Raw genomic sequence first — 26182 nt, forward strand, 5'->3', positions numbered from 1 at the left:
TCTGCAAAGACAAATACTATTAGCCAGGTCTTCTTCAGCTTTGGCTCAATGCTACTTCAAATTCAGTCTCCCAAAGAGTCACCTTCTTTTACCCTCTACATTTTCTGGGCTTTAGTCCTTGGTTGTCCCTGGAAGAGTCTTTTGTTTAAAAAAAAAAAAAAAAGCCCTGAAGTTCCCAGGGGCTGAGGGTTAATGCAGGTCTCTTAGAGCCGGATGTGCATAATCAGACTCAGACAGCAGCTGCTGAGCTGGAGCTAATCCTTAGAGGACTGCTCAGCCCTCCTTGTTCCAGAGAAGTGAGATTGCCTGTCACCAGGCCTTCTCCAGCTGCTGGCCTGTATGTTTTCAGGACACTGCAAACAACATCCTCTGTGAACTCCACTCTCAAAATGCCAACAGATTTCTGTTTTGCTTTATCATGCTGCCTCTCCAGATTCAAGGACTTCAAACAGAAGTCTGGTTGGTGTCCACACACTAAATATCATATATAAATGATGTGGGGGTGGGGAAGGTACCTAGAGAGCCATGGATGTGAAAGTCTGTTAACAGAACTCTTACTATGCCCGTGTTCACATGAACAGGCAGTATTCTACACAACATTAAAGGTGAGTGAAACATCCAAAGTCACCACTAAATATATAGCTCAGACACTACTTCCTAATCCCAATGGAATGTCCCCCTGTTAGTGTAATGCCTCTCCAATCCAATCCCATGGTAAGCAAAAATAAATATGATTTGGTTTTGTTCTCTTGGAAATATAACTAACAACTTTGCTTTAGCAAAAAATGTTTTCTTCTTGTAGGTTTGGGAGAAGGATTTTCAGGATGCATTTTAAAAATAAGGTCATCATTACAAAGTTTTCTTGGCTGGATTCTTAGATCAACTATAATTAGCACAACTCATCGTGTGCCAGGAAGTCTCTCGAGAAAAGTAAAAGTTTGCTTGAGAACCAGTCAGTTCTAGGTAACAAGTATGTACTAAATTTGTCAAATTAGGGGCCAGCATAACTCATGAGAGACTACTTATTTGTTCGTATAGTTAACATTATATTACTGCTTCTAACATACAAACAATTCAAACTCCATTATGATTTTAAAATATTTTTCCATGGTAAGCATAAATTTAGACAATTTGGTGACCGAGACTCCCGAAGCAAAAGTGTTATCTTTAATGATTCAATGGAATTAGATTCTTATTTAGTTGTAAATATTTGAAGAGTTCCCAGATCTCTATACAAATTACATTTTAAGTATTTATTTTTATTATGTTTTATTTATATGCATGCACCTGTGTGAATGTGTGCTATCCGTGCATCGGTTCTGGAGTTACAACTAGCTGTGAGAGCTATTGTGAGTGTGGAGAACCAAGCTCAGAAAAGACATGCTGAGCCACCTCTTCATCCGAAGCTTCAGCACTTTTCAATTGCACATTTTTTGTTAGATGTTCACACTAATGAATACATAGAATTTTGAAATATTTTAAGAAGCGCTTTGAGACTTAAGAATCCATATTAAATAAATTCCAGTCACAAATTATATTTTAGAATTTGAAGACTTCATTAAAGACAGTGAGGAGAGAAAAATAGATTTGCAAATCTACTTTATGGTTTCTAGACAGTTATCTGGAGAATGGGAAAAGTTGCTCTTATCACACAGAAGGCATAAGCACCAAGCTGCCTCTGCTTCTGCTTCTGTTTCTGCTTCTGCTTCGGCTTTGGCTTCGGCTTTGGCTTCTGCAGCCTGGTTCCCAACAGAGTTCTACCACTGTGCTTGGCCCCACAGAGCCTGGCAGCTCTCAAAGAAGACAACACATTGTTGCTACTATTCAGTCTCCTCAGAGAGGGCATTTAGGTGGATTTTGTTGGGTATTGCCTGGTTTTGTGTTTTCATGTGGAAAACATTAAAATCAAACAATGAAAATCATTGCAACAAATCAGAACAAGACAGAGTCTGAACATACTCTGAGTAAACACTAGAATGGGTCTCCTCCAAATGGTTCTACTTTAAGACTTAGGGAGACTTCTGTTCAAAAACATTCAGGGAATTAAAGCTAACAGCTCAAGAGATGAACCACATTATTGCCAATTATTATTATCATTATATTAATGTACCAGATGCCAACAATTAAAAGCCCGTAGTGGTAAATCCTTACAGGCCCAGAATAAAATTCAAACATGTTGTAAGAACATACAGATATTTTTCCACAACTCTAAGTCAGAGAGACTCTTCACCAATGTCCATGAGAGGAATCAGTCAAGAGTCAGAGCAGAGTGCTGGGTTCGTACTACATGTTTTATACTTTGAGAAGGAAGAAGCCAGGACACACTTCACAAATACAAGCTTTTGTACATCATAAAATAAAATAACCTAGTAAAGTGGCACCTTATATGGGTGAGAACATTTTCAGCTGGTCATTTTGCTAAGTCCTTATTTGCTAAGTCCTACTAGTAAAGTAGGTGCAGGTCAAGGACAAGACCCACCACATGAACGACTCCGGAAGACTCCATAATGTCTTCTTTGCCAGAGAGAAAAGCAAAGGAATAAAACTACCAGCAAGCCAATCAGTCTCCTACTTACTTTTCAATTTGTTGTTCTTGATTGGTTTAGGTTTTTGTTGTTCTTGCTTGTTTGTTTTTTAAACAGGCCCACTCTGTAGCCCAGGCTAGTCAGGCTGGTATAGAATCCATTGTGTTGCCCAGGCTGGCCTGTAACCACAATCTTCTACTTCACTCTTTTCTTTTTTCTTTGTTTTTACTTTATCTTTTATTTTTGAGATGCTAATATAATACATTATTTTTCCCTTTCCTTTTTCCCTCCAAGCTTACTATAAACCTCTCCTTGCTGTCTTTCAAATTCATGACCTTTTTTTACATTAAGTGTTGTTACATTTATATACGTATATATACATATATCCCTCCCTTACTGTAACCTGCTCCATCTGCATAATGTTATGTGTGTGTGTCTGTGTGTCTGTGTGTGTCTGTGTGTGTCTGTGTGTGTATGTCTGTGTCTGTGTCTGTGTCTGTGTCTGTGTCTGTGTCTGTGTCTGTGTCTGTGTCTGTGTCTGTGTTTGGGGCTGACCTGACGCTCTGGCTCTTATGTTCTTCTCATCCCCTCTTCTGTGATGAACTCTGAATGTCAGTTCCTGGAGTTATTTTGTAGATGTATCTGTTCACTGGGACTGGGCTCCAGAACTCATCATTTTAGTTGGTTGTGGCTTTCTGTTATTGTGTCTGCGGGTTGAAGTGACAAGAATAGGCAAATCTATATACAGAGGTAACACTGTGGTTTCCTAGAACTTGGCATGGGTGGAAGAAGAAATGATTGATAATGGGAATATGAGGAGAGGTGATAAAATGTTCTAGAATTTGACTGTGGTGACGTTTTATATACAACTATAAATATATCAAAACCTACTGAGCATAACATCCTTAAAGGGTGAATATTTATGGTAGGTAAATCATATCTTAGCAAATCTGTTATACATTGTGGACAAATATCAACCATGAGCATAAAAATGTTAAGGCATAAACAATTTACAGATAACATGAAGAATGATTTCATTTTTAGCTCTGGATCAAAATTTTGCATTTTGTAGATAATCTTTTAAGTGGAACTAAAATGTTGGCATAGGAGTGAAGTCTGTAGGAAGTCATCCTGAACTTTCTCTTTGTTAGCCTACAGCAATGAGTCTAAAACATCAGTGTGTTTAGACAATGTAGAATAGAGGATGGGAACCATGAATGTCCATTTCCACAGGGTGAAAAGAATCTGGGGTGAACAAGCCGCCTTCAGTGTTTTGTTTTCTTTGGCCTCTAAGAATTCTTGCCATCAAGTTTATAGGCATTTGGGACTGTTTTTGTTTTTGATTTTTGATTTTTCAAGACAGGGTTTCTCTGTATTACCAGTCCTGGCTGTCCTGGAACTCTTTTTGTAGACCAGGCTGGCCTCAAACCTAGAGATCCACCTGCCTCTGCCTCTCAAGTACTGAGTTTAGCCATGCATCACCATGCCCAGCTTTGGAATCTTTCTAATGTAAAGGTTCAGATACATCGTGCTTCACCAAGCCCCTGAAATACACTTGTTTTTTGTTGTTGTTTTGCTTTGGTTTTTTGGCATTGAAGTGTACAAGCAGCTTGCGTCTGCACTCTCCCGCAGAAGTCCCCCTCCCCCCTAGGCTTTCTCTCACAGCAAGAGCAGTGAGACACTAAGGCAGCTTGCCTCTGTGTTTTCCCTCAGAAGTTCTGCTTTCCCCAACTCCTGCTCCCCACACCCTACAGCAAACACAGGGACACTCCCCCTGCTACTCAGAGAGGACTCAAGGAGCCACAGGTGCCAGCTTGAATGAGACAAATGATAAAACTCCCCAACTCCAGAGACTAGCACTCTCCCTGATAACCGGCTGGGCTCTTCCCAGCTGCAGCTGGTGCCTGTCCTTGGAAAAAGGAGAATTACGTTTAAATCATAGATGAGAGGTAATCAGAGGTCATAGACAGTTATAGCTGGCCATAAAACTAGTTCCCAATAGCCCCATAAAGATAATCCTTAGGTCGGAAGAATCCCCCTCTCAACCTTGTGATTCCGCCCTACCAAATGGTATCATGTCTGAATTATGACTTACCTCACCCACCTTCCCTCCTCTCCACCTTAAGCATTCAAAGAATCCCTAACTATGCTGTATATAATTGCCAAGCCATCCAAGCTCATGGTCGCACTCCTGAGCTACACTGTAGGAAGGTTTCCAATCCAGGTTGAGACTCATAAAAAAGGACTCTTATGCAAATTGCAATGGACTCTGTAGTTCCTAAGCTCTCCGGGGTTTCCCTCCAAATCAGGGCATAACAGCATGGACATGTGTTCACATTTGAGAAAACTATTCAGTTCCAAACAAGTCAGACTGTATACTCAGTGGCTAAACTTCAGAGCTTAAAATGTGGAAGGAGCTGAGCTCGGGTTCTCAGCTATAGAACCAACTCAGGGACAGTTGGCCCTCACAACTCAATTACCTCTGTTCTCTAACACATGGACATTTTCTACCTACATTAAGAACTTTACCTCCTATTCCAACTTCTACTTCCCATATCAAGAGCATCGCCAATCCTATTTGAGAGGAACTATATGAAGAATCACATCCAAGAGGAAATGGTTAGTCATGAATGATTAGTGTATTCTATCTGACAACTACAACTGATTTTCTTGACTGCCAAGGAGAAGATGAGGCATAAGGCAAAACTGTACTGGAATTTTAAAGAATTTTACTTTAAAATACTTGGTAAATGTGTTGGAGAAATGACTTCCATAAGGAAACGCAGAGACATTTCATGGCCTTTGGGCTGCAGAGAACAACAGGAGAGAAGAAAAGAGGCTGTGCAACTTGACAATGATCTGAGTTGGTGAGTGACTACTGTACATGGTAGATGCCTATCAGCATCCTTGAAAGCTAAGACAATGTCAAATTGCAATGGTTATGATTCCCCCAACTAGGCAGTTGGCATTAGTGCGTGTTGATCCTAAAATTTCACTGTCCTACTAAAGACAACAAAAGATTCCTAGCCTCTGTCAGACCAAGTCATCAGTAAAGGAAGCAAAATGCATGCTAAGCTACTCAGTTCACAACATCAAACTGTAAGAACAGCCACACCTTCTAAGGCTACAAGGAACTGAGAAGGGCAAGCTAATTTCCACAGCCAGAGGATGTACAGTATTTCTTGAATCTCCAAAACCAGTAGCTAGCCACACAACCCAAGCACAAGCCCTATTAGCCATCACTGTCTGGTTGGCCTATTCTTAATCTGCCTGTTATTTAGAAAGTTCTTCTTCTTATCCAACCCAAATCAATCTCCTCAGAGCTCCCTGCTGCTGCTTCACACCAGTGTCCAAAAGAATGGGAGATCCAGGAAGGTAAAATGTCCGGGGAACTCATCACATCTGTCTAGAAACTTTCATTACTGTTGCTTAGGTTTCTAGTAAAATAAAATCCAAACCTCTTGCACAAAAGTGCCAAAAAGAAAATATTTTTTTTCATTCAATAAACAAAAAGTTCTTAATGAGTAGTAAGCACATCTGTAAAAAGTTTATGGTATGAAATTTGTTAGAACCCTCTGGGTTCTCTGTCTCTATTTGTACCTCAAAGTACAAAACAGCAAAAGCAGCCTGGTAAAGACTCACAAGAGTAGCTAATGCTCAGAGGAGAGAAACAGCAGATGCCAGGAGGCATATTGCAAATGTCCCCTCAATATTTATTAAACCAACAGCAGTGTTTGGAGTAAATCTTATTAACAGGATACACAGAGTTCTGGCAAATAAAATTTCAGTTCATTTGCATCAGATGTGCCTACAACCCCTATTTTTATTAAATAGACAATAAGCATTCAGTTGAAAGGCTTGGAATTGGTGTGTTATTTGACTATTATGTATTACTTTTTTATCACCCGAGACGTCAAACGTCTTTTTAAAAGCATTACACAAAATATGTTAAAGACTTTGGCTGTTTATAAGTCTAACTTTACTCTTTACAGCATCCCTGCAGAATAATGCCTTTAGCTTTAGAAATCACTTCTAATCTTTTGTGCTCTGAATAAGGTCTAAAAACATAGTAAAGTACATAAAAAGCTTGAGAAAGCGATGGGAAGTGAGTTCAAATCAGCATTTTTATAAAACTCATTGTTTGGCTACAAGCCTCTACACATTTGTCAGAATTAGACATTTAACTCATTTAATTTAGGGTATTTGAGAAAAGCATTTTCCAAAAGTCTGTCTCCACCTTGATTCAAATTTGCCAACCACTAAAGCAAATGGTGCAGTGCTCAAAACATACCAATACAGCCAACAAGTGAACTTGTTCTGACAGAAACTTAATTTCCAAATGCTCCAAACTCAAAAATGCTGAGAGACAGCAACAGCCTTTGTCTATTTAGGCCCCACATCAAGTTCTCTACTTCTGTTTCTTGCCAGCTGTTTAAGCATTAGGTACAACTCAGTCTGCACTAAGCCTGTTATTTAATGTGTCAATGAACAGACATAGATATGAAGGGTGATAACACCTGAACCATATTCATGCTGGTGCCTCAGGATTTTGAGGCCAAGGCTGAAGGCTGTATGTGCCACCCATTTCCTTCATTAAAGTCAGGATCAGGATTTACATCAAAGGGAAGTTACAATAGAAAGTCAGAATACAGGCAATGGAAGGAGATGATGGGAGATGGGACCCATACCACAATATTCCCTCTTTCTTCTCAGGTAAGAATCTGTCCATCCATCTTTGGAAATCTTTCCTTCTCTACAACAGTCCATGGGGTTCAGGTGATGAGTTCTCCATATTTGGTTCCTGGCTTGGTGCATGTATTCCAGGCCAAGGAAGAGTCAACAAGAAGCCAATCTGGGGTTCTTCCTAGAGTGGTTGACAGAGAACTGGTAGAGAAAGGGACCTTTTTCCACTGCAAATGCTGAGGGTAGGCTATTAATCCAGAGATGTCATGCTACATCCTGATGCACCCAGGGGATTAGTCTCTTCTGGTCCATCAATATCTCAAAGTTGCCCTTTCTCTTCAGATGTAAGTGGGCACATTTCCTTGTGTATAGAGACTGCATTCTCCACCATGCATGGACCATTCTGGACATGTGACTGAATTCCAAAAATGGGTTATGAGAAGAATGCTGTTACACTTCTGGACTCTGGTCCTTTTGATTCTTTCCTGGCTAGGCAATTAAGTGGGTAGCCACCTGGACTTAACCAGTGAGAGCTGTCTGAGAGCAAGGCAGAGCTTTCTTGCCTGTCTTTGCATTATTATGCAAAGAGGAATAAATCTATTTAAGTTGTTATGATTAAGGACATTTTCATAATAACGTAACTGTTAGCTTGATTCTTTTCCAGCCAGGAAGTGATGCTAACAAAGGGGCACTGAGATGAGAAGCATATCAGACCCGATTCCTTGAGACAATCACAGCATATACTCTTGGTGCAGCCATACCAGAGCTTTTTTTCACCCTTCCATTATGGGAGCTAAGATGTTCCTTTGCATTCAATCGCTTTAAAAATGGGGTTTTCATTATGTGCCTCTGCAAAGGTCTTAACTGCCGCCACTTACCTCCCAGTGGCTGGCAGACAGTCACCATTACAATATTCCTGGTTCTAAGCAACTGCTATGAAGCTATCCTTTGCTCTCTGTTGGTTGCCTTGCAAATAACTGTCAGGCAGAAGCCAAACCAACTGTTCTGCCTCCTCACAAAACTTGTAAATTAGAGCCATTCTAGAGGTTGACTTCTATAAAGGAAATTCATTATATCTATAAAGCAACTTTTCTACAAACTCTGATGTGTTTATGAGTCACAGAAATCTTGTTAAAATGAAAACTGTAATTTAGTAACTCTCAACGGGGTTCTAGAGTCTGGATTTCTAACTAGCTTTCAGATGATGCTCCTACTCCATAGGGTACCAAAACACTGGCCTCCAACTCTGAGTACTGCAATCTCTCAGGCAGCTGCAAAGATTGAAATAAGCATCTAGGGTCAGGAGTTCTCACTTAACTGCCCGCATTGCTCTCAGCAATGAGATCCAAGGGTCAGCTGCTCTCCAAAGCTAGCTGGCAAAAGAATCCTTCTGAAGAATGTTTGTAGTTCCCAGCACACAGCACCTCTCTGGCCATATAGACCAATGAGAAGTAAGGAAAATGATGTGTGGGTGTAGAAGGAGACACAAAATCTGCACTTCACACATGGTCCTCACTGAGGCAGATGTTGGTGGCCCACAGACACTGACAGCCACTGGTCCAAAGCTGGATATACCAACTCAGAGGCCTCAATGTCCACTGAGTAAAACATTGCTACATAATAATTACATCAATGCTCTGGGATGCTAACCTGCTTATCAGGGATACAGTGGAGGGAGAGAGAGAAGAAAATCCCATTTCTACTCACTTGACTTCTAAGATTAAGCCACACTGTGCTCAATACTTTTTGAAGGCACAGTTAATCCTATCCTCACCAAAACCTAGGCCATAATATTGAATATCATTCTAGATACTAGACCTACTGGATTTCTAAGCCTCCATTAGCAGCTTTCTCAGAATGCTACTCTTCACTCAACTCGAGGCAGATTCATGTAGAGTAGCAGCTTCTAAAAGGGTGGTGTTTTGTGGGCCTGGGTACCAGAGATTTTCCACGGAGATTTCTGGCCAGGCTTGGTGCGAGAGTTTTGGCGAAGGGAAGCAAATGCGGGCAGGGAGGGGAAGTCACTTCCCTGCTTCTGCTGCTCTGGTCAGCTCCACCTCCTCTGCCATAATTCTGTGCTGCCCTGCACTGGGTCGGGTCTGGCTGGGCTGACCAGAGGCTGATTAGCCATTGAGGAGTGCGGCAGGGCCTCAGGCGTCACTTCTTCGGGAAAGCAGATCTCTCCTCAAGTGTTACAGCTCTTAGGACAAAGGCTCAGATGATGAAGTAGCTCTCCCACACCTTTTATTCGCTGGATAGGACTTAAAAACAGTTTGGGGGATGAGTTGGGGTTTGACAGCAGGTACTTCTCATTGCCTTGGACGGAGAGTTTGGGGAAACCTTATTTGCATGTGGGAGGGCTTGGTGCAGCAGAATATCTCTCTGCAGGGGGCTGTGGGAGGCTGTACCTACCCACAGAGCCTACCAGAGAGCTGTACCTACCCACAGCCTTCCACAGCGCCCCTGCAGAGAGCCAGGGGCCGAACTTCTGTGGTCCCATGCAGGTGGAAATCACCAACACCGGGAATCTGGGATTCCAGACCTTTGCTCAACTGGGGACCAGGCTGTCTGTGCACAGCCCACCACCCTACAGTGTTCTAATGCTATCCTACGGGGCAACTTTTAAAATATTTGAGAAATCCAGAATGTTTTTGAAAGGTCTTTCTTTCCTCCTGTGTCAATTAAAGATATCCCTCTTTTATTTAACAGATGAGAAATTGTGGTTTTAGGGTTGAATGAGGGCAAACATTCTCCCAAATTAGATATATGAACAAAGTAAACTATGAATAGATTCAATAATGGGCTACTGCTTCTTGCTGAAGTTCAGATGTCTTGTGCCCACCACAGTCTGAAGCCCTCTCTTCCCACTGAATGGCAAAAAAAAAAAAAAAAAAAAAAAAAAAATGGCACTGTGTGGAAGGCAGCAACTTGATCCAGGTCCATGGAACAGTACTTAAGTCCTGGTACCATAAAAAGACAATCTTGAAACCATATGGGTAAGACTTAACAGTGCATTCAGACAAATTCTGAATTCCATTCCAGGCAATCACACAAGTCCTCCATTCAGAGTATGCCTGGGACAAGTCTAATAAGCTGACTAAACATGTTGTCTGCACCAGGACAAGCCTCCACTGTTCCTCTACAAAAAGTTTTCCTTAATAAATGTAAATGTTTCCAATTTTGGTATGTTCACAAAACGTGCACATTATGTATATGCTGGTGCATTTGCATATATGGATGAATCTTCATGTGAACACCTCCCCTGTTTCTATTGTCAAACGACATCTTTTTTTTAAGACAAATTAATTTCCAAATATATCACTTTTTTATCTGAAGAACTCCCAGATCCACCATAAGATTAGGAAACAAATTACCAAAAAGTACAGAAAGCAGATAGTCATTTCAGTGTGGGAAACAGAGGAGGGTGGAAGAGAACAAGGCACTGCCATTGTGGTCCTGGCGCTTGAAGTCTTGCCTGCCAGAGACTTCCTAGGACAGAGGTCAAAAAGGCATCTCACACAAAGGTTCTCAAATCTTCTAGAAGATAAGACTTAGCTGAGGCGTTTCTAAAACACCATGAGCTGGGCCCCATCCTAGTTTTATGCATGTGAGGCCTAGATGCAAAGGGCACTGTAAGAGTCAGAGTGTCACTAATGAGAACTCATGAGTCTTCCCTTCCCTCAGTCTCCTGAATGCTAGAATGATACGCATTAGCAACAAAACTCCAGATGTGATACTGTACATCATGAGTTCATGACACTACTCTATAATAAGACCTCCAAGACGCAGATGACAAGCCTATTGAGGTCAAAACACTCTCTCCTTTCACCAAAATAAAACAAAACAAAAACAAAACAAACAAACAACAGAACAGCCATAAAAAGAAGAGGGAGAAGAAAAGGGGAAAATCCATAATTTCCCTCTGATGATCTTACCTAGTTAGTGGCACCACCATCTCCATCCCTCACCCCTCTCTCTTGTTCATAGGTCTGTCTTGTCTGATGAATATATTTTATGAGTCATCCATTTGAATCAGCAGCAGCACTAAGACTGCAAACTCCATGCAGGATAGTCTTCTAAATGTTTGGCTTGCCAGTATTAACTCCTAACCATGCCATTATCTCAGGGAGGTAGCCTCTGTGATTAATAACCTTCTTATAGATGTGAACACTAAGGTCCAGATATGACCTTTCCACAGCACAACAGAAATCACCCGACATAGAGTATAGTTAGATTTCCACTGATACTTGGGAGTGCAGCTCAGTGGTAAGAACTTAGCCTTGATTCATATGGCCCGAGATGAAATCTCCAATACCCCAAACAAGTTTATTTCTTAGCTTCCACACCATTAAAGGGAAACATGTAGACAGAACCCATCAAAGCAACATGTGACATGTGGGTAAAGAACTCTGAATTCCAATGGCCAAAAGAATTAAGCTAGTTAAGGAAAATAAAGGACCTGGTGCTTTGACATACCAGCGTGCATACCTATTAGGTGAATTAAAATTGGAAACACTGAAAGTTTCACTACATTCCTGATTGATTATGGTATCATAACAGGGGCTTGCTGCCAGCCAGAAAAACTCAAGCTCTAACTTGGAATGTAGGCTGCAACCTTTGTAAATCACCCTGCAGGGCAGTCAGGTGACAGTCACAAATAATGAATGAAAAGTACGGATCACATTCATTATTTGTAGTAGTAGATCAGAGACAGTCGTCTCCAATAAATTCTCCTTAAAAATCATCCCACAAACTTCTTTTCTGAAAATGGCTGAAACACACACACTTGTATGATGCAGTAATTTAGGAAAGCAGTCTTCAAGAGTAAACTGTTGAGAGATCAATCCACTTTCTATGCTGGCAAGAAGAACACAGCAAAGGATCATTTTCAGCTGGGCCAAAGGCAGGCTTGACTCACATTCTGCACACTGATGACGTATTTTTTAAAGTAAAAATCTGAGGAATGTTCTTTATTCCTCTACCTACAATAACAGCCTTTTCCTCATTAGAAAAACGCAGCTTTAACTCACAAGTGTTTTGCATATTGGTTTTTATTTCCAGGAAGCTTTTATCTCCACAGTAGTCCTAAAATTTGCAAATTGACTTGATTTCAGTCCCTGCTCCATCTGGTTCCTCCAAATCCCTGGAATCTTCCTCCCACAACTAGCTAGAAGGTCCATAAACCAGCAAAGGAATTAGCTAGAGGTTTTGCTAGGAATGAGTAAGTTAGCTAAAAATCACCGTATTCATGTTTCCCATAGCACATGAGGCACACTGGTGTGTATTACATATAACACATGTTCTGTTGGTGTTTCAGTTCTTCATATGTATGTCAGAACAGTACCACCAGGAATCAGGGAGAAGCCAGAAAAGAAATGCTTGATGGCAAAAAAAGGAAAAAAGAAAAAATATACTAGTAGGTCAGACCACTTAGGTTAAACTATATACTACAGCACCTTGGTCAAGCTCCTAAACCTCGCTCAGTGTTCATTGTGTCACTTTTAAATGTCAGATCCAGGGCCCTGAGAGATAGCTCAGTAGAAAAAAAAATGATTTCAGTCAAGTCTGGGGACCTGAGTTTGATCCTCAGAACCTACATAGTGAAAGGAGAGAAATAAGTACTGAAAGTGGCCCTCTGACCACCACAAACACCAGTACACACACACACACACACACACACACACACAAATAAATTAAAAATCAATGTTAAAACAAAACATAGCTGGATGTGATGACACATGCTAATAATATTATTCCTAAGGAGGCTGATTGAGGTAGGAAGATCACAAAGTTACAGGCCAACATAGGCTATGTAATAAGACTCTGTCTCAAAAAACAAAAGTTAGTCCAAATCCTTATTTTTTAAAAGTAACTATTCCAGCTCCACCATCCACCATCCAATTGTTACAAGGATTGAAAGGAAAGAGTCCAAAAGAATACAAGAGAATTATCCAACATTACTAAGTTCTCAATCTAAGCTGACCCCATACAAGGGACATCTTGACTCTAGGAGCCTACAGTATACATTATATGGAGAATGTGACTAGCTAAAATATAAAGTCTCATTCTTCTCTGATATAAACAGCAACCAACTTCTGTCAGTGGTCCTGCTTCTTTTTGGGTTATAGCTTTCTGGCAGTTCAGATTACTAGATACACCCAACTGGACCAAGGTAAAAAGATGCATACTTTACATGCTGTGTCTATTACGCATAGATCCAGTTCATCTTCCCCTCCCCTGAGTAACCAAATGTGGATTAAGAGCAGATTGAAAGTAAGCTCCAAGTCACAGTTTGTTTTTAGTTTGAAAAGGCAGCTGAGACTTTCCTTTGGTAGATGTATAATGATGTAATTAAGTGTTAACAGACCAACTAAACATGACTTAATAACTAACCAAGATAATTACGAAATCGAACTAAATCTAATATAAGCAAATCAAAATATCTCTCTTAAATAAATGGTGTCAGAAGTGGGACATAAATTATTAATACATTAGTGAACTTAGTGTAGTTGGTGTTTACAATTTAACCAGCTGGTATTGGCTTCTTTGAACATTTTACAGCGATAGCTTCAATAATTACACCTGGCTTTCCTGTCTTAGTGAAATCTGCTTTGTACATTTTCTGTGTGCTTTAAGTATAACCCAAGAAACAATGATGATGAGAAAAATAAAAAATACAACTCAGCAGCACACCCGCTCTAGTCAAATAAATAACTGGCCCTATATTTGTAACAATGTAAGCCACTTGGTGTATGCCATAAGACACAAATGAGAAATGCAAGACCTACCCATACATATTTGTATGTACACATTTTTGAAAACTTTTATCAGAGACTATTTCAGAACCACAAAGCTTAAAGAAAAATAAAACAAGCATCCTTAAAATGCCAACTATAGGTCAAGTTTTATGTTTGGTATTAAAGCTAATCTTCAAAGCAACAAAATATTAAAGCTAAATATTAAAGTAATCTTCAAAGTCTCAAAAGAACAAATATTATAAGTCTCAGTTTTAAATTAGAGAAACAAGTTTGGAAGTGGTAAGAAACATCCTCAGATCACATGGCTTTTAAATAGCGACACCAGAATCAAATTGTGATTTACAGAACTCCAAAGCCTGAATATGATCTCCTGTAGTCATCTGAATTTGAGGAGTGCACAGTGGGGACTGGAAATGCTGAAACTACCACTCCACATGAGTTAAAACCTCTGTGTTACAGCCCTGCCTTTACTGGACTGTCACACACCTGTCACCCATACAACAAGACTGTTGCCTAAAATCTTCATAAACAGTGGCCTTTGGTTCCTAAACATGTCACTCGAATTAAGTCATTGGCCCAGAAGTATCAACCCTAATATATAGAAAACCTCCTACTTAACAAGAATTTAAGTGACAGTGTATAAAACCTTTCCTAGTGTTGTATAAGATGGTTTTCTGCATCTGTTGAGATGACCATACCCCCCTTGAAGTGTCAATATCAGCATTGCTTCCCTGATGTTAAAACATCCCTTTGATAGATCTTCTGTGATCTCATATTGTCCTTTTAATAAAATTGTGGCTGCATTGAATATGGCAATACCTACTTACAATTATGGCACCAGTGGTGTGAAACTGACTAATAATCTGTTTTCCTGCATGCCTCTGATTCTGACATAGGATAGTACTAACCTCATACATTGATCGGAGAAGAAGAACCTTTGATCACTTCATTCTCTGTGCTCTAGAACAACAATCACTTGCTCCTTGAAGGGCCTGCAATACTCACTAGTAAAACCCTCCAGGTCTGGGGCCTTTTCTTTCTGGAGGCAAGTACAGAAATAATCAGCAAGATCGTTTATACCCATTAACTGTTTTTCCTGCTGATAACATTTTACAGAACCTTAGTAATAATATCCACAATCAGCATATCAATATAATATAACAACTTTTTTTCTGATATTCCTAATTTATAGCATAAGTAAGTATTTGGGTTTTTTTTTGTGTGTGTGTGTGTGTGTGTGTGTGTATGTGTGTTTCTCATTCTCTACACAATTCTATCACATATGCAGGATTGCATATAGTATATGTAGCTGGATAATATGTAGATATATAAATTCACACATCTATATATAGTCTTAAACACACAAACAGTGACTTACTATGCTTATTTTCAAATCTTACTTTTTAATCTGTTATAAAGTCTCCAAACTTATTTAGATTTTACAAATACATTTTTAATGGCTACATGAAATTTAGTGTGCATTAGACCCTTTTATTTAGTCATTATTATATACTCAGGTTTTAATTTGTTTAAAACTATTATAAGCAGAGCTTCAAAATGAGCTCATTTGAAAACACTGTTTATCCAGTTATGATTATTCCCTCTGTATAGGTCTGTAGTGGCAAAATCACTACTAGAAATGGACTCTTATGGGTTTGCCCTGTCTCAGTGAGGATAATCAGAGATAATAAATGATGTATTTTCTCCTATTAGCTGAGTATCAGTATATGCTTCATATCTCAGCACAGAGCTTGTTTTTACCAAGATGGAAGCAAGAAGTAGTTGGCTCTGTAATGGACAGTCTGAGCCCTTCTCAGCTAGTGTTTATCACATGAGCTCATAAGTTGTGGGTGCCAAGTTCCTCCTCCTTAGGAAGCAGAAAACCTAAAGCTGTAACAAACACATGGCATAGGGCATAAATATGCCAGTGACTAAAAGATCCTATTTATTTTACCTAACAAAATCCTAAGACATTATTTTAGCATGGATCACTTACCATGGTGACAACATTGAGCTCAGAGATTAATAAATACACCTGTGTTACAGGGTAAATGTATTCTAAACCAGGACAACTCTAGAACCCCAGCTCTGAGCTGCCTACCAAAAAGCCTGCTGCTTCCCACTCTTGCTCCTATTCTCCACAGCACCCACAGCAGTACTGAAGAGGGAAGCAGTAGAAGGCACTTCCCAAATGTCATCAAGAAGTCATGCTGACTTCTATCTATAGTCAAAGTTAATCCCACCCCATCAACTAGTCATGATGCTACATTAGCTTGTGAGCATATGGGAAACTACTACTTGCTGGCTCAAGAGGTATCCCAAGCAATGAAACTAATCAGAGTACAAGATGAATGCTGTGTTTAAGCTAACACATCATTGCCGACTACCACAAATGATTTACCATTCTGAAATGTGAGAGCATCCCTTGCCTCAATAATAAACTCAGAACTTTCCTACTTAAAACATATTTTCAAAATAAGCATATATCACTGATTTAATTTAAAAATAAAATTTTTAAACTCAAAAATCACTTGGCAAGGACTTGATTATGTGTTAATTGGATTAATCTATAATTTCCTCAATAATACCCTAAAAGAAGAAAAAAAACAAAAAATCCTAAATATTAATGGCAGAAAGTTTCTCCAATTCAGCTCTGTCACTCTGTAGATGACCCACCGGATGCAGTCCTTAATAATGTATAGAATTCCCTCTGTGGGCCTGGTCTAAAGATGGCATGCATTTACTTTACCAGTCTTTCTGTTCTAAGAGGAAATTATACAAAACATAAGCTTTCACTTTTCATAACTCTTAATAATTGTAATTTTGCTCCATGTGTCTGCCAAGCCCTCCAGCACCATAACTAAAAGTCTCAGAATTAATAATACTTTACCAGGTCTTGGCTCCTACTGAGTTCTGTGCTTTGTAGAGCAGAGTTATAGACACCACCCCTTCCATTACATGGTGTCAGTCTCTATGGAAGAGACACAGGAGGGTAAGAGATCTTACAGAACACTTATCTGTATTTCATAGTGAAAGGAGGAACGCTGTGTCATGTCCTCTGCCATTCGTAGATGCCCTAACTGCACCCTCCACATCGTCAAAATTCATGGCATAAAATCATTTTGGGGGCCCAATTCACTTACAGAAATGCATTTTTAAGTGGCTTGGAGCTTTGTATTTTGTGTGAGTTCTGCCATACTAGAAAAGGAGCAAGCACTGTCATAGAAACCCCAGCCTATTGGCTTCCCAAGGGAAACTAGCTTTGCTCTAACCCAGTCACAGCTGAGAGGTCTGGATGGGATACAGGATAGTCCATAATTAAGGAGTAACCTGTGATTCCCAGGGGAAGCTGACTCATTATAACCATCAGAGATGCTTTGTAAAAGATACAAATTATCCAGCCACACACACTGAGGCTCTGTTTGCAAAAATTGGAGATAAACTTGTAAGATTTGTATTTATATGTACTTCCCATGACCTTGTCAGTCTGTCTGGTTACTTAAAGGAGCATAAAAAGAGGTTTGGCTGGAACAATGGAGAAAAGCTACTGAACAGAATATTAAAGGAGGTCTAACGAACAGAATATTAAAGGAGGAATGCTTTAATTCGGCTATGTCTAAGGAAGGATCAGAACAGTGACCAAGAAGGAGTAACCAGGAAGCAGTGTTAGCATGGGACAGCTTAAAAATCTGGCCAATGAATGCAGATTCCAAACCACGACCAGTATACAAGGTAGTTTCTGAACCACAGCCAACATCTCAGAGTGATAAAGGGCAAACCATAGAGCAGATCAGCACCAGGCCAAGGATGGTGACTATACAGCTACTGAGAAGATGCAGAGGATTTGCAGGCTTGCTCACTGCTTAATCCCAGCACCTAGCAGGAAACCCACCTGCTGAGTAAAAGGAGGGGTCAATACCCTGGTGAGTTTAAAGGCAGGGTATAGATGGGAACCATGATAAATGAGTGAATCAAGGATTTCTTCAAAATGCCAGTCAATGAGGCTAGAAATAAAACTCTATGGCAACCTAAAAAGTTAAAACATGATGGCCTTGTTTTCAGTCAAAGCTCTTCTTCATGATGTGGGCTTTCTTCTGAGACTTTTTATTGGCTCCTACTCCATGAAAGAATGAAATGACTTTGAGATACTGGAATGTATTTTTGGCCTAGGTATAAAAGATGGCAAGCCTTCTTTCTGCCTTGGGAAGGAGAGAAAGATGGGCGAGATCTTGTAATTTGGTTTTCTGGGAAAGGAAGAAGGACAGCTTCTGCTCACTGGGCCTTTTGGATCACAACAAGCAGGCACACCAATAGCACAATAGCTTGACTAGACTCCTTGTAAACCTTGATGACAGAGTTGACTGGGCTCTGATTAGCCAGGTCAGCCTCAGAATAGACAGTCCCTAGAAGATTCCAAACGACCTATGATCAGGTCTGGGGAGTTCTGAAGGCTTGGAAATGAGATTTGCTTTTGGAAAAAAACCTAGCTGACATTTTAAAATTCTTTCACAACTTATGATTATTCTAGTTGCCCTTCAGTTGACTACATTACACAGTCCACTCTTAGGCTGACAACAGAATAAAGTATACTACTTTGATTTGAATATCATATGATGCATACATGAATCAAAATATCATAAATATGTAAAAGTACTACTTATTTATCAACCTTTTTATTTTATTTATTTATTTTTCTTGGTTTGTTTGTTTGTTTGTTTGTTTGTTTTGGTTTTTGGGTTTTTGAGACAGGGTTCCTCTGTATAGCCCTGGCTGTCCTGGAACTCACTTTGTAGACCAGGCTGGCCTCTAACTCAGAAATCTGCCTGCCTCTGCCTCCCCAGTGCAGGGATTAAAGGCATGCGCCACCACCACCTGACTTATTAACATTTTTAATGAAATGAAAAAGGCATTCCAGTTCCCACAATAAAGAGTTGAAAGGCATACTCAAATTCCTTCTTGAACACCCATCTTCTGAGCTTTCCTTCTTAAATGACAACTCTCTACTGCTAATATTGAACTGAAAGATAAAGAGCCTTTGTTTCTGTCAAAGCACAACTAGTTTGCCCCATTAGAACGGACAAAAATACATTTAAAGAAAGACTGCTAAGTGCTACAGTATTTCAGCTTTAATTTCCTTACTAGTGCAAACTTTCCAGAGCCTGGCTTTCACAGTGCCTTTTGAGGTAATGCATGGCTCCAAGTGACTTAACAGTTTCTTTTAATTTACAGACATCTGAGCATGTTTATAAAATTCCACCAGTTTAAAAGGCTTCCTTTCCTTAAACATATTTCCAGTTCAAATTATATGTTTACAGCAGTCTGTACTGTATTATGTCTAACATAAACAGTCATGTACAAAATTGACAGAAACCTAGTAACACATCACTGCTGTCCCTTTCCCTTCACCATCCTTCCAGCAGTGAAAGTCTTCAGCTGCCAGTGGAAAGCATGAATGAGTCCCTAGGAACAGACTTTCCTGCTGTCTCCGTGTCCTCAAGAAGACCCCTAGTTCTTTTGCCCAATCAGTTTTGAATCTTAGTGTCTGAGAAGTTTTTCTCACTCTGAGCTAAGTATAAAACTAAAAAATTTACTAGCTGCAGATATTTCTCCATTCTTGCCAAAAGGAGTCAGAGCTCAAACAATCACTACTTTTAAATCCCAGGACACTACAGCAGTTTCCAAATTAAAATACAAAGTGCTGGAAATAATGTTCTGTAATAGCGAATTTAAAAAAAAAATCATGCCTTTCAAGTCTGGGTATATTTATGCCACTTTAGGTGAAGCAAATAAAGATAGGACTAAGCAATGTAAATGGACAATTAGATGGTTTGGGTTTTGAAACAGCTTTTACTGAGAAAGACTGACTCACTGCCCAACAAAGGCTGTACGTAGGATTCTCAAGTTGACATTTTAAAAATATTAAATCACCCTTTGAATGATAGTTCCAGGGCTCAAAACAGAATCTTTCCAATAAATCTGCTCTTTTGAAAAACATTCAATTCTGTTTTGAACTGAGAAAATGGTAGAGCCCCAAACATAAGAGATTTCAGGGAAAATAAGGCAGGGAGAGGTGACTAGCACATTTAAGGAAAAACAAACAACAGCAAACCCCACCATCTCTTAAGAAGCTTTCAAACCCATACAGAAGCTCCAAAGGGCTTTTCTCCTAGGAAATCTCTGAACCAGGTTCTGCAAAGAAAAGGTCCCCAACTCTGCTCAGTTTACAAGATCCTCTCTGGACAATAATTTAATTGAGCTGTCCCTTTGCCCAGGTTTGCACAGCTATGTAAAGCAATGGTTGCTGTTGTTTTGTGTTGTTTTGTTTTCTTTGAAATACACACAGAATAGCTCCAATTTAGTTTACAGCATGCCAAAGTTCAGAACTAGCCAAGAGAGACTGCTGATTTCAAAGGATTAAACATCTTTTGCTGTGAGAATTCTGGTAAGTCTCAGAGTTATGTTTTTACATCACAACCTCTCAAATACCCACCTATCCTATGCAGTTTCCAATTCTAAGTTCCCCAGCCTCTAACTCTGGACAATGACCTTCTAGCCCACACAGCAGTGCCCCAAACCTACAGCTGATCACAAATGTCCTTATTCTCCTGAATGCCAAAAGGTTTATCAATCGTCCAAGGGTCAAAAAGGGGGAGATTATCCAACCCAGCTAAAGGCTTTTCCATTAATTCGAATTGGGCAACTTACTGCATGCCAAAGGAATAGCATAGGAAACAAGAGTAAAGAAAAGAGGAGCACTCCCTAATTGAGCCTGCAGCCCTGGGACTGCATGTCAATAGAAGCTGCTTGGACTTCCACCTGCTAAAACAGACCTGTAGTGACCCAGATAGGGGCTGCCACACTAGTTATGAGCATAAGAGTGCACACACTGGGCAACACAGAGAAACAAACTCCAACCCCAGAAACACAATCCTGACCAGAAATAAAATTTCCAGGGCCACCGAGGGGAAAGGATGCTAGTAGTCTCTAAGAAGACAGTTTCAGGAGAATATGGGATCCACAGGAGTATCAGGTTGGCAGGACAGAAATCTACAGTCCCCCCAGCAGCCCGAGGATCTGAGGGCCAAAGCAATGTCACAAGCATCCTAATCTTTCCATCTGGAAAAATCCCATCTCTCTCCTACAGCCCGGGGCTTCGCTCCACAAGGAGGGTTCCTGGAAGCTCCCAGAAACCAGAGAGCCCTGGCCTGTTCCTGAAAGCTCCACTCTGCCAGGAGCCTCCGAATAGACCACTGACTGCATCTCCACTTAGTGTGGATGCCTTGCCACAGTCACAGGGAGCATTAAACAAATGCACTATTAGAAACTTCCTCTCCTGATATGCTCGGTTTCTTTAATATGGACCCTATTTCCCTAAACTTGCCTTCAGTGGAGCTCAAAGCCTGGAATAGGGGGATGGTGTGTATCAAAGTTTCCAACTCATCCCTGGGGTTGGTCCAGTACACAGAGCTTACCAGATCCTTTCCTGGCCCGCAGTGGTGCTCTAGTAACCTGCAACCTTTAGCCCTCTGTCCTTCCTAGACTACACCATAAAATCCCCCAAGGCAGAAAGTTGGAAGTGACTTTAAGGACCTTTGGGGTCCCTAACCTCCAAGTCTTGTGCTCCCACCCCCTGAAGACATGGCTTAGGTAACTCCCTGTAGCAGCTCAATTGTGCAAGAGGGAAAAGGAAGAGCCCAGGGGCAAGTGGTTGAAAAGCAAGCTCATTTGTTTCAGTAGATCCTAGGCAGCCCCACGTTCAGGGTTGGCAGATCCCCCAGGTGGCATTCCCCAATTACCCTCTGGCTCTTCTATTTGCCTGGGCACTCTTAACAGTGCACTTCCCTGGCTGGGCCCACTCACCATCTCTGCTGATACACAGGCCATCAAGCCCAAGGTGAGCAGGATCCACGCGCGCTGCATATTCCCCGGGGATGTGGCTTGTTCCCGGATAAAAGGAAGCCCAGCGCTCTCCTAAAAGGGCCTGCAAAGGAAAGAAGCTGAGCCGCCTCCAGGAGAGAGGTTTGGGCTCTGATTCCGAGCTCTAACAGTCTTCTCTGGCGCCTGCTCTAGCGTTCTTGCTGCGCCCCGGAAACGCGGCGCCTTCTCACTTGTTGGCTTCTGCACTTCCAACCCAGAGTTGCTGCTTTGCGAGGCTGTTTTCTTGGTCTGGTCCTACAAGGCAGCTTTGTGCTTTCACTCCGCGGACTCTGGTGTCTGGGTCGCGATGCTGTCTGATTTGAAGCAAGCAGTCGCTGGGTTGAAACCGAGCTGCCGCTCAAGTTTAGGATGCCAAAAGGCGGCGGGGACGCGCGATCTGCGGGGCTGGATCTCCAGGAGTATCTGGAGTACAGCACTCTACAGCTAGGCTGGTGGCTTGGCTGCAGCGCCCCTCCTTCTACGAGCCGCCGCCTCCCGGGTCCTCCCCTCGATCTCACCCCACCCCCCTCCGTGTCCTCTCCCTGGTCCTGGTCTCGGTCCTGCTCCTCCTCCGCCTCTACAGCCCCCACCTTCCCTCCCTTCTTAGGCCTGGCCCTCCGGGTTCCTCCCAGCTACTGGGGGAAAGGAGGTTGCCAGGACTCCATGATAAAACCAGGGAGAAATTCTTATGGGATTACACTGGGATTGGCAGCTCCCAGAGCCAGTGGGAGCCAGCAGCTCCACGCTGTGGCTGTCCTGAGAACCTGCCTCTGCAAACCTTAGTGCTCTTTCATTTTCTCTCTCCTTCTTTCCCCTTCTAAACACCCTCCCCTCTCCCCACCACTGTTCTGTCTCCCTTTCCCTTTCCCTTTCCCTTTCCCTTTCCTTCTCTTTTTCTTCGCTGTAATTTTCTAAAGAAAATTCAATGAAGATTTGATGGGCATATTGAGCCTTTTCTGACTTGTGAAAATTGGGTCAATAGAAAGATGAGAGTCGAGAAAAATGAGAAAGTTTATACATCCCCTTCAAGTATTCACAATGCCCATAGGTCTCCAGATAATGAAGATTGCAATGCAGAAAAGACAAAAATAATTGTAACTAGTTCGTACTAAGATTCTCCTTGGATCTTTCCCCCATGACCCATCTCCACCCCCACCCCAACCACAACCTACAACCCACAACCCCCAAAAAGCAGAAAAAAGCGATTCCTAAAATCCAAAAATTCAACAACTCCAAAGCACAACTTCATTAAAGGCTTACAAACCATTTCTGCTGCTCACAGTTTGTGCCCTGCCTCCCGACTCGCGTGCTCACACGCGCACGCACGTGCGCATACACACACACACACACACACTGCCCCAGGCATCAACTAAGTTTGATTTCCATATTTTTACTTTTGAAAAATGTAAAATTGTTTACATTTGGAAGCAACAGATAGGGATGAAAAATTAGAGAGTCTAGATAATAGCAGATGAAGTTCAGAGAAGGGTTAAGTAGTTTCTGGCTTTAAGAAAATGAGTATGTATTTCCTGCATAAAGCAAAAGCATGTGTCGTGTAGTTCGGTGCTGTATGGTGCTACAGAACCAGGCAGGCACATACTATTCTAATGCCCACCGGTGTTCTCTTGGATTTAGGAACTGAATGAATTATGGACCCATTTTGTTCTGTGATTCCCATTTATAAAGGAACAGGGACATTTCAGTATTAGTCACTATTTGGTTATCATGTGAGATGAATTAAAAATACATAATAACTATGTTGTAGGCAAATACTACTCCAGACCTCAAGCCACACCATAAAAAGCTCTGTGCTTCTCTCTCTCTCTCTCTCTCTCTCTCTCTCTCTCTCTCTCTCTCTCTCTCACACACACACACACACACACACACACACACACACACACACAGAGAGAGAAAGAAACAGAGAGACAGAGACAGAGAGAGATACAGACATGAGGCCCTAGTCATTTTAGAACTAAACTGTAGTCACATCCTGTCTTAGTTAGGGTTTTACTGCTCTGAACAGACACCATGACCAAGGCAAGTCTTATAACAAAACGGCATTTACTTGGGGCTGGCTTACAGGTTCAGAGGTTCAGTCCATTATCACCAAGGTGGGAGAATGGCAGTATCCAGGCAGGCATGGCACAGGCAGAGCTGAGAGTTCTATGTCTTCATCCAAAGGCTGCTAGTGGAACACTGACTTCCAGGCAACTGGGGTGAGAGTCTTAAGCCCACAGCCACAGTCACACACCTACTCCAATCAGGTCACACCTATTCCAACAAGACCACACCTCCAAACGGTGCCACTCCCTGGTCCAAGAATATACAAACCATCACACATCCTAAGTGACTATTACAGTGTTTTAGTTACTGTTATAAATCTCAAAAGAAAAAAAATTAGCAGGAGAACCATAACTCTTTAAGACATCAACTCTGGCTCAGATAACTAACTCCCAACTTTCTGGTTCTTATAAGAAGCCTAAGGCACTGGCAGCCAAGAGAGGACAGGGAGGGGTACAACTAATGGCCACTAGTGGCCATCAGAAAGGTCTCTAAATCTGGGAATTATGGAGGTATATTTCTACATCTGCTAAGTGAAATTTTTATGAAAATTGGTGGAGACTAAAATCCAGTTGAAATTTGTTAATTATATCTGATACAGAAAAGATAGACCAGCTATCATTCTCCATATGTTCTGAGGTCCTCCAGCTGATAAGCTGGAGTTCAAGGGGTCTAACAAGAAAATATTCTTAACTGATATCTTCTAAGATTTCATGGTGTGGTCTCAGAAGAAAATATACAGGATGAGGGCCAGTGATATGGTTCAGCACATTTATGTTTAGGTATGGGCCTTGATTTCCTGATCTTTCCAAAACTTTTATCATGAAGGGGTGTTGGATTTTGTCAAATGCTTTCTCAGCATCTAACAAGATGATCATGTGGTTTTTGTCTTTGAGTTTGTTTATATAGTGGAAAACATTGATGGATTTCCATATATTAAACCATCCCTGCATCCCTGGGATGAAGCCTACTTGGATGATCAATTTGATGTGTTCTTGGATTCAGTTTGCAAAGCTTTTATTATTTTTTTATTTTTTATTAGATATTTTCTTTATATACATTGAAAATGCTATCCTGAAAGTTACCTATACCCTCCCTCTGCCCTGCTCCCCTACCCACCCACTCCTACTTCTTGGCCCTGGAATTCCTACGAAGGGGCCTCTCTTCCCAGTGATGGCTGACTAGGCCATCTTCTGCTACATATGCAGGTAGAGACACGAGCTCTGGGGGTACTGGTTAGTTCATATTGTTGTTCCACCTATAGGGTTGCAGAACCCTTCAGCTCCTTGGGTGCTTTCTCTAGCTTCTCCATTTGGGGCCCTGTGTTCCATCTTATAGATGGCTGTGAGCATCCACTTCTGTATTTGCCAGGCACTGGCATAGCCTCATACAAGACAGATATAACAGGGTCCCTTCAGCAAAATCTTTCTGGCATTGTGCAATAGTGTCTGGCTTTGGTGGATGATTATGGGAAGGATCCCTGGGTGGGGTAGTCTCTGGATAGTCCATCTTTTCATCTTAGCTCCAAACTTTGTCTCTATAACTCCTTTCATGGGTATTTTGTTCCCAATCTAAGGATGAATGAATTATCCACCCATTGGTCTTCCCTCTTCTTGATTTTCTTGTATTTTGCAAATTGTATCTTGGGTGTTCTATGTTTCTGAACTAATATCCACTTATCAGTAAGTGCATATCTAAAATGACTTCTTTTGTGATTGTGTTATCTCACTAAGGATGATATCCTCCTGATACATCCATTTGTCCTAGAATTTCATAAATTCATTGTTTTTAATTGCTGAGTAGTACTCCATTGTGTAAATGTACCACATTTTCTGTATACATTCTTCTGTTGAGGGACATCTGGGTTCTTTCCAGCTTCTGGCTATTATAAATAGGGCTGCTATGAACATAGTGGAGCATGTGTCCTTATTTCCAGTTGGAACTTCTTCTGGGTATATGCCCAGGAGAGGTATTGCTGGATCTTCCGGTAGTATTATGTTCAATTTTCTGAGGAATCTCCAGACTGACTTCCAGAGTGGTTCTACAAGCTTGCAATCCCACCAGCAGTGGAGGAGTGTTTCTCTTTCTCCACATCCTCGCCAGCATCTGCTGTCACCTGAATTTTTTATCTTAGCCATTCTGACTGGTGTGAGGTGGAATCTCAGGGTTGTTTTGATTTGCATTTCCCTGATGATTAAGGATGTGGAACATTTTTTCAGGTGATTCTCAGCCATTCGG

At 41.1% G+C, this 26182-nt stretch overlaps 1 protein-coding gene across 2 annotated transcripts in view; it reads right to left on the bottom strand.

The window, feature by feature from the left end:
• Nucleotides 1-26182, bottom strand: part of Sdc2 (syndecan 2) — a 208099-nt gene that overhangs the window by 79130 nt on the left and 102787 nt on the right. The window contains exon 1 of one of the 2 annotated variants that reach the window (XM_021183965.3): nucleotides 21827-22411. The exons of the other annotated variant lie outside the window; for it this stretch is intronic. Coding sequence (XP_021039624.1) covers nucleotides 21827-21886 — 60 coding nt within the window. The 5' untranslated portion in view covers nucleotides 21887-22411. Of the gene's footprint in view, nucleotides 1-21826; nucleotides 22412-26182 lie in introns of those variants that run through there. 2 annotated transcript variants of the gene reach the window in all.

This window comes from Mus caroli, unplaced genomic scaffold (genome assembly GCF_978045245.1).
Source record: "Mus caroli unplaced genomic scaffold, Mus_caroli_1 scaffold_16, whole genome shotgun sequence".
NCBI lineage: Eukaryota > Metazoa > Chordata > Mammalia > Rodentia > Muridae > Mus > Mus caroli.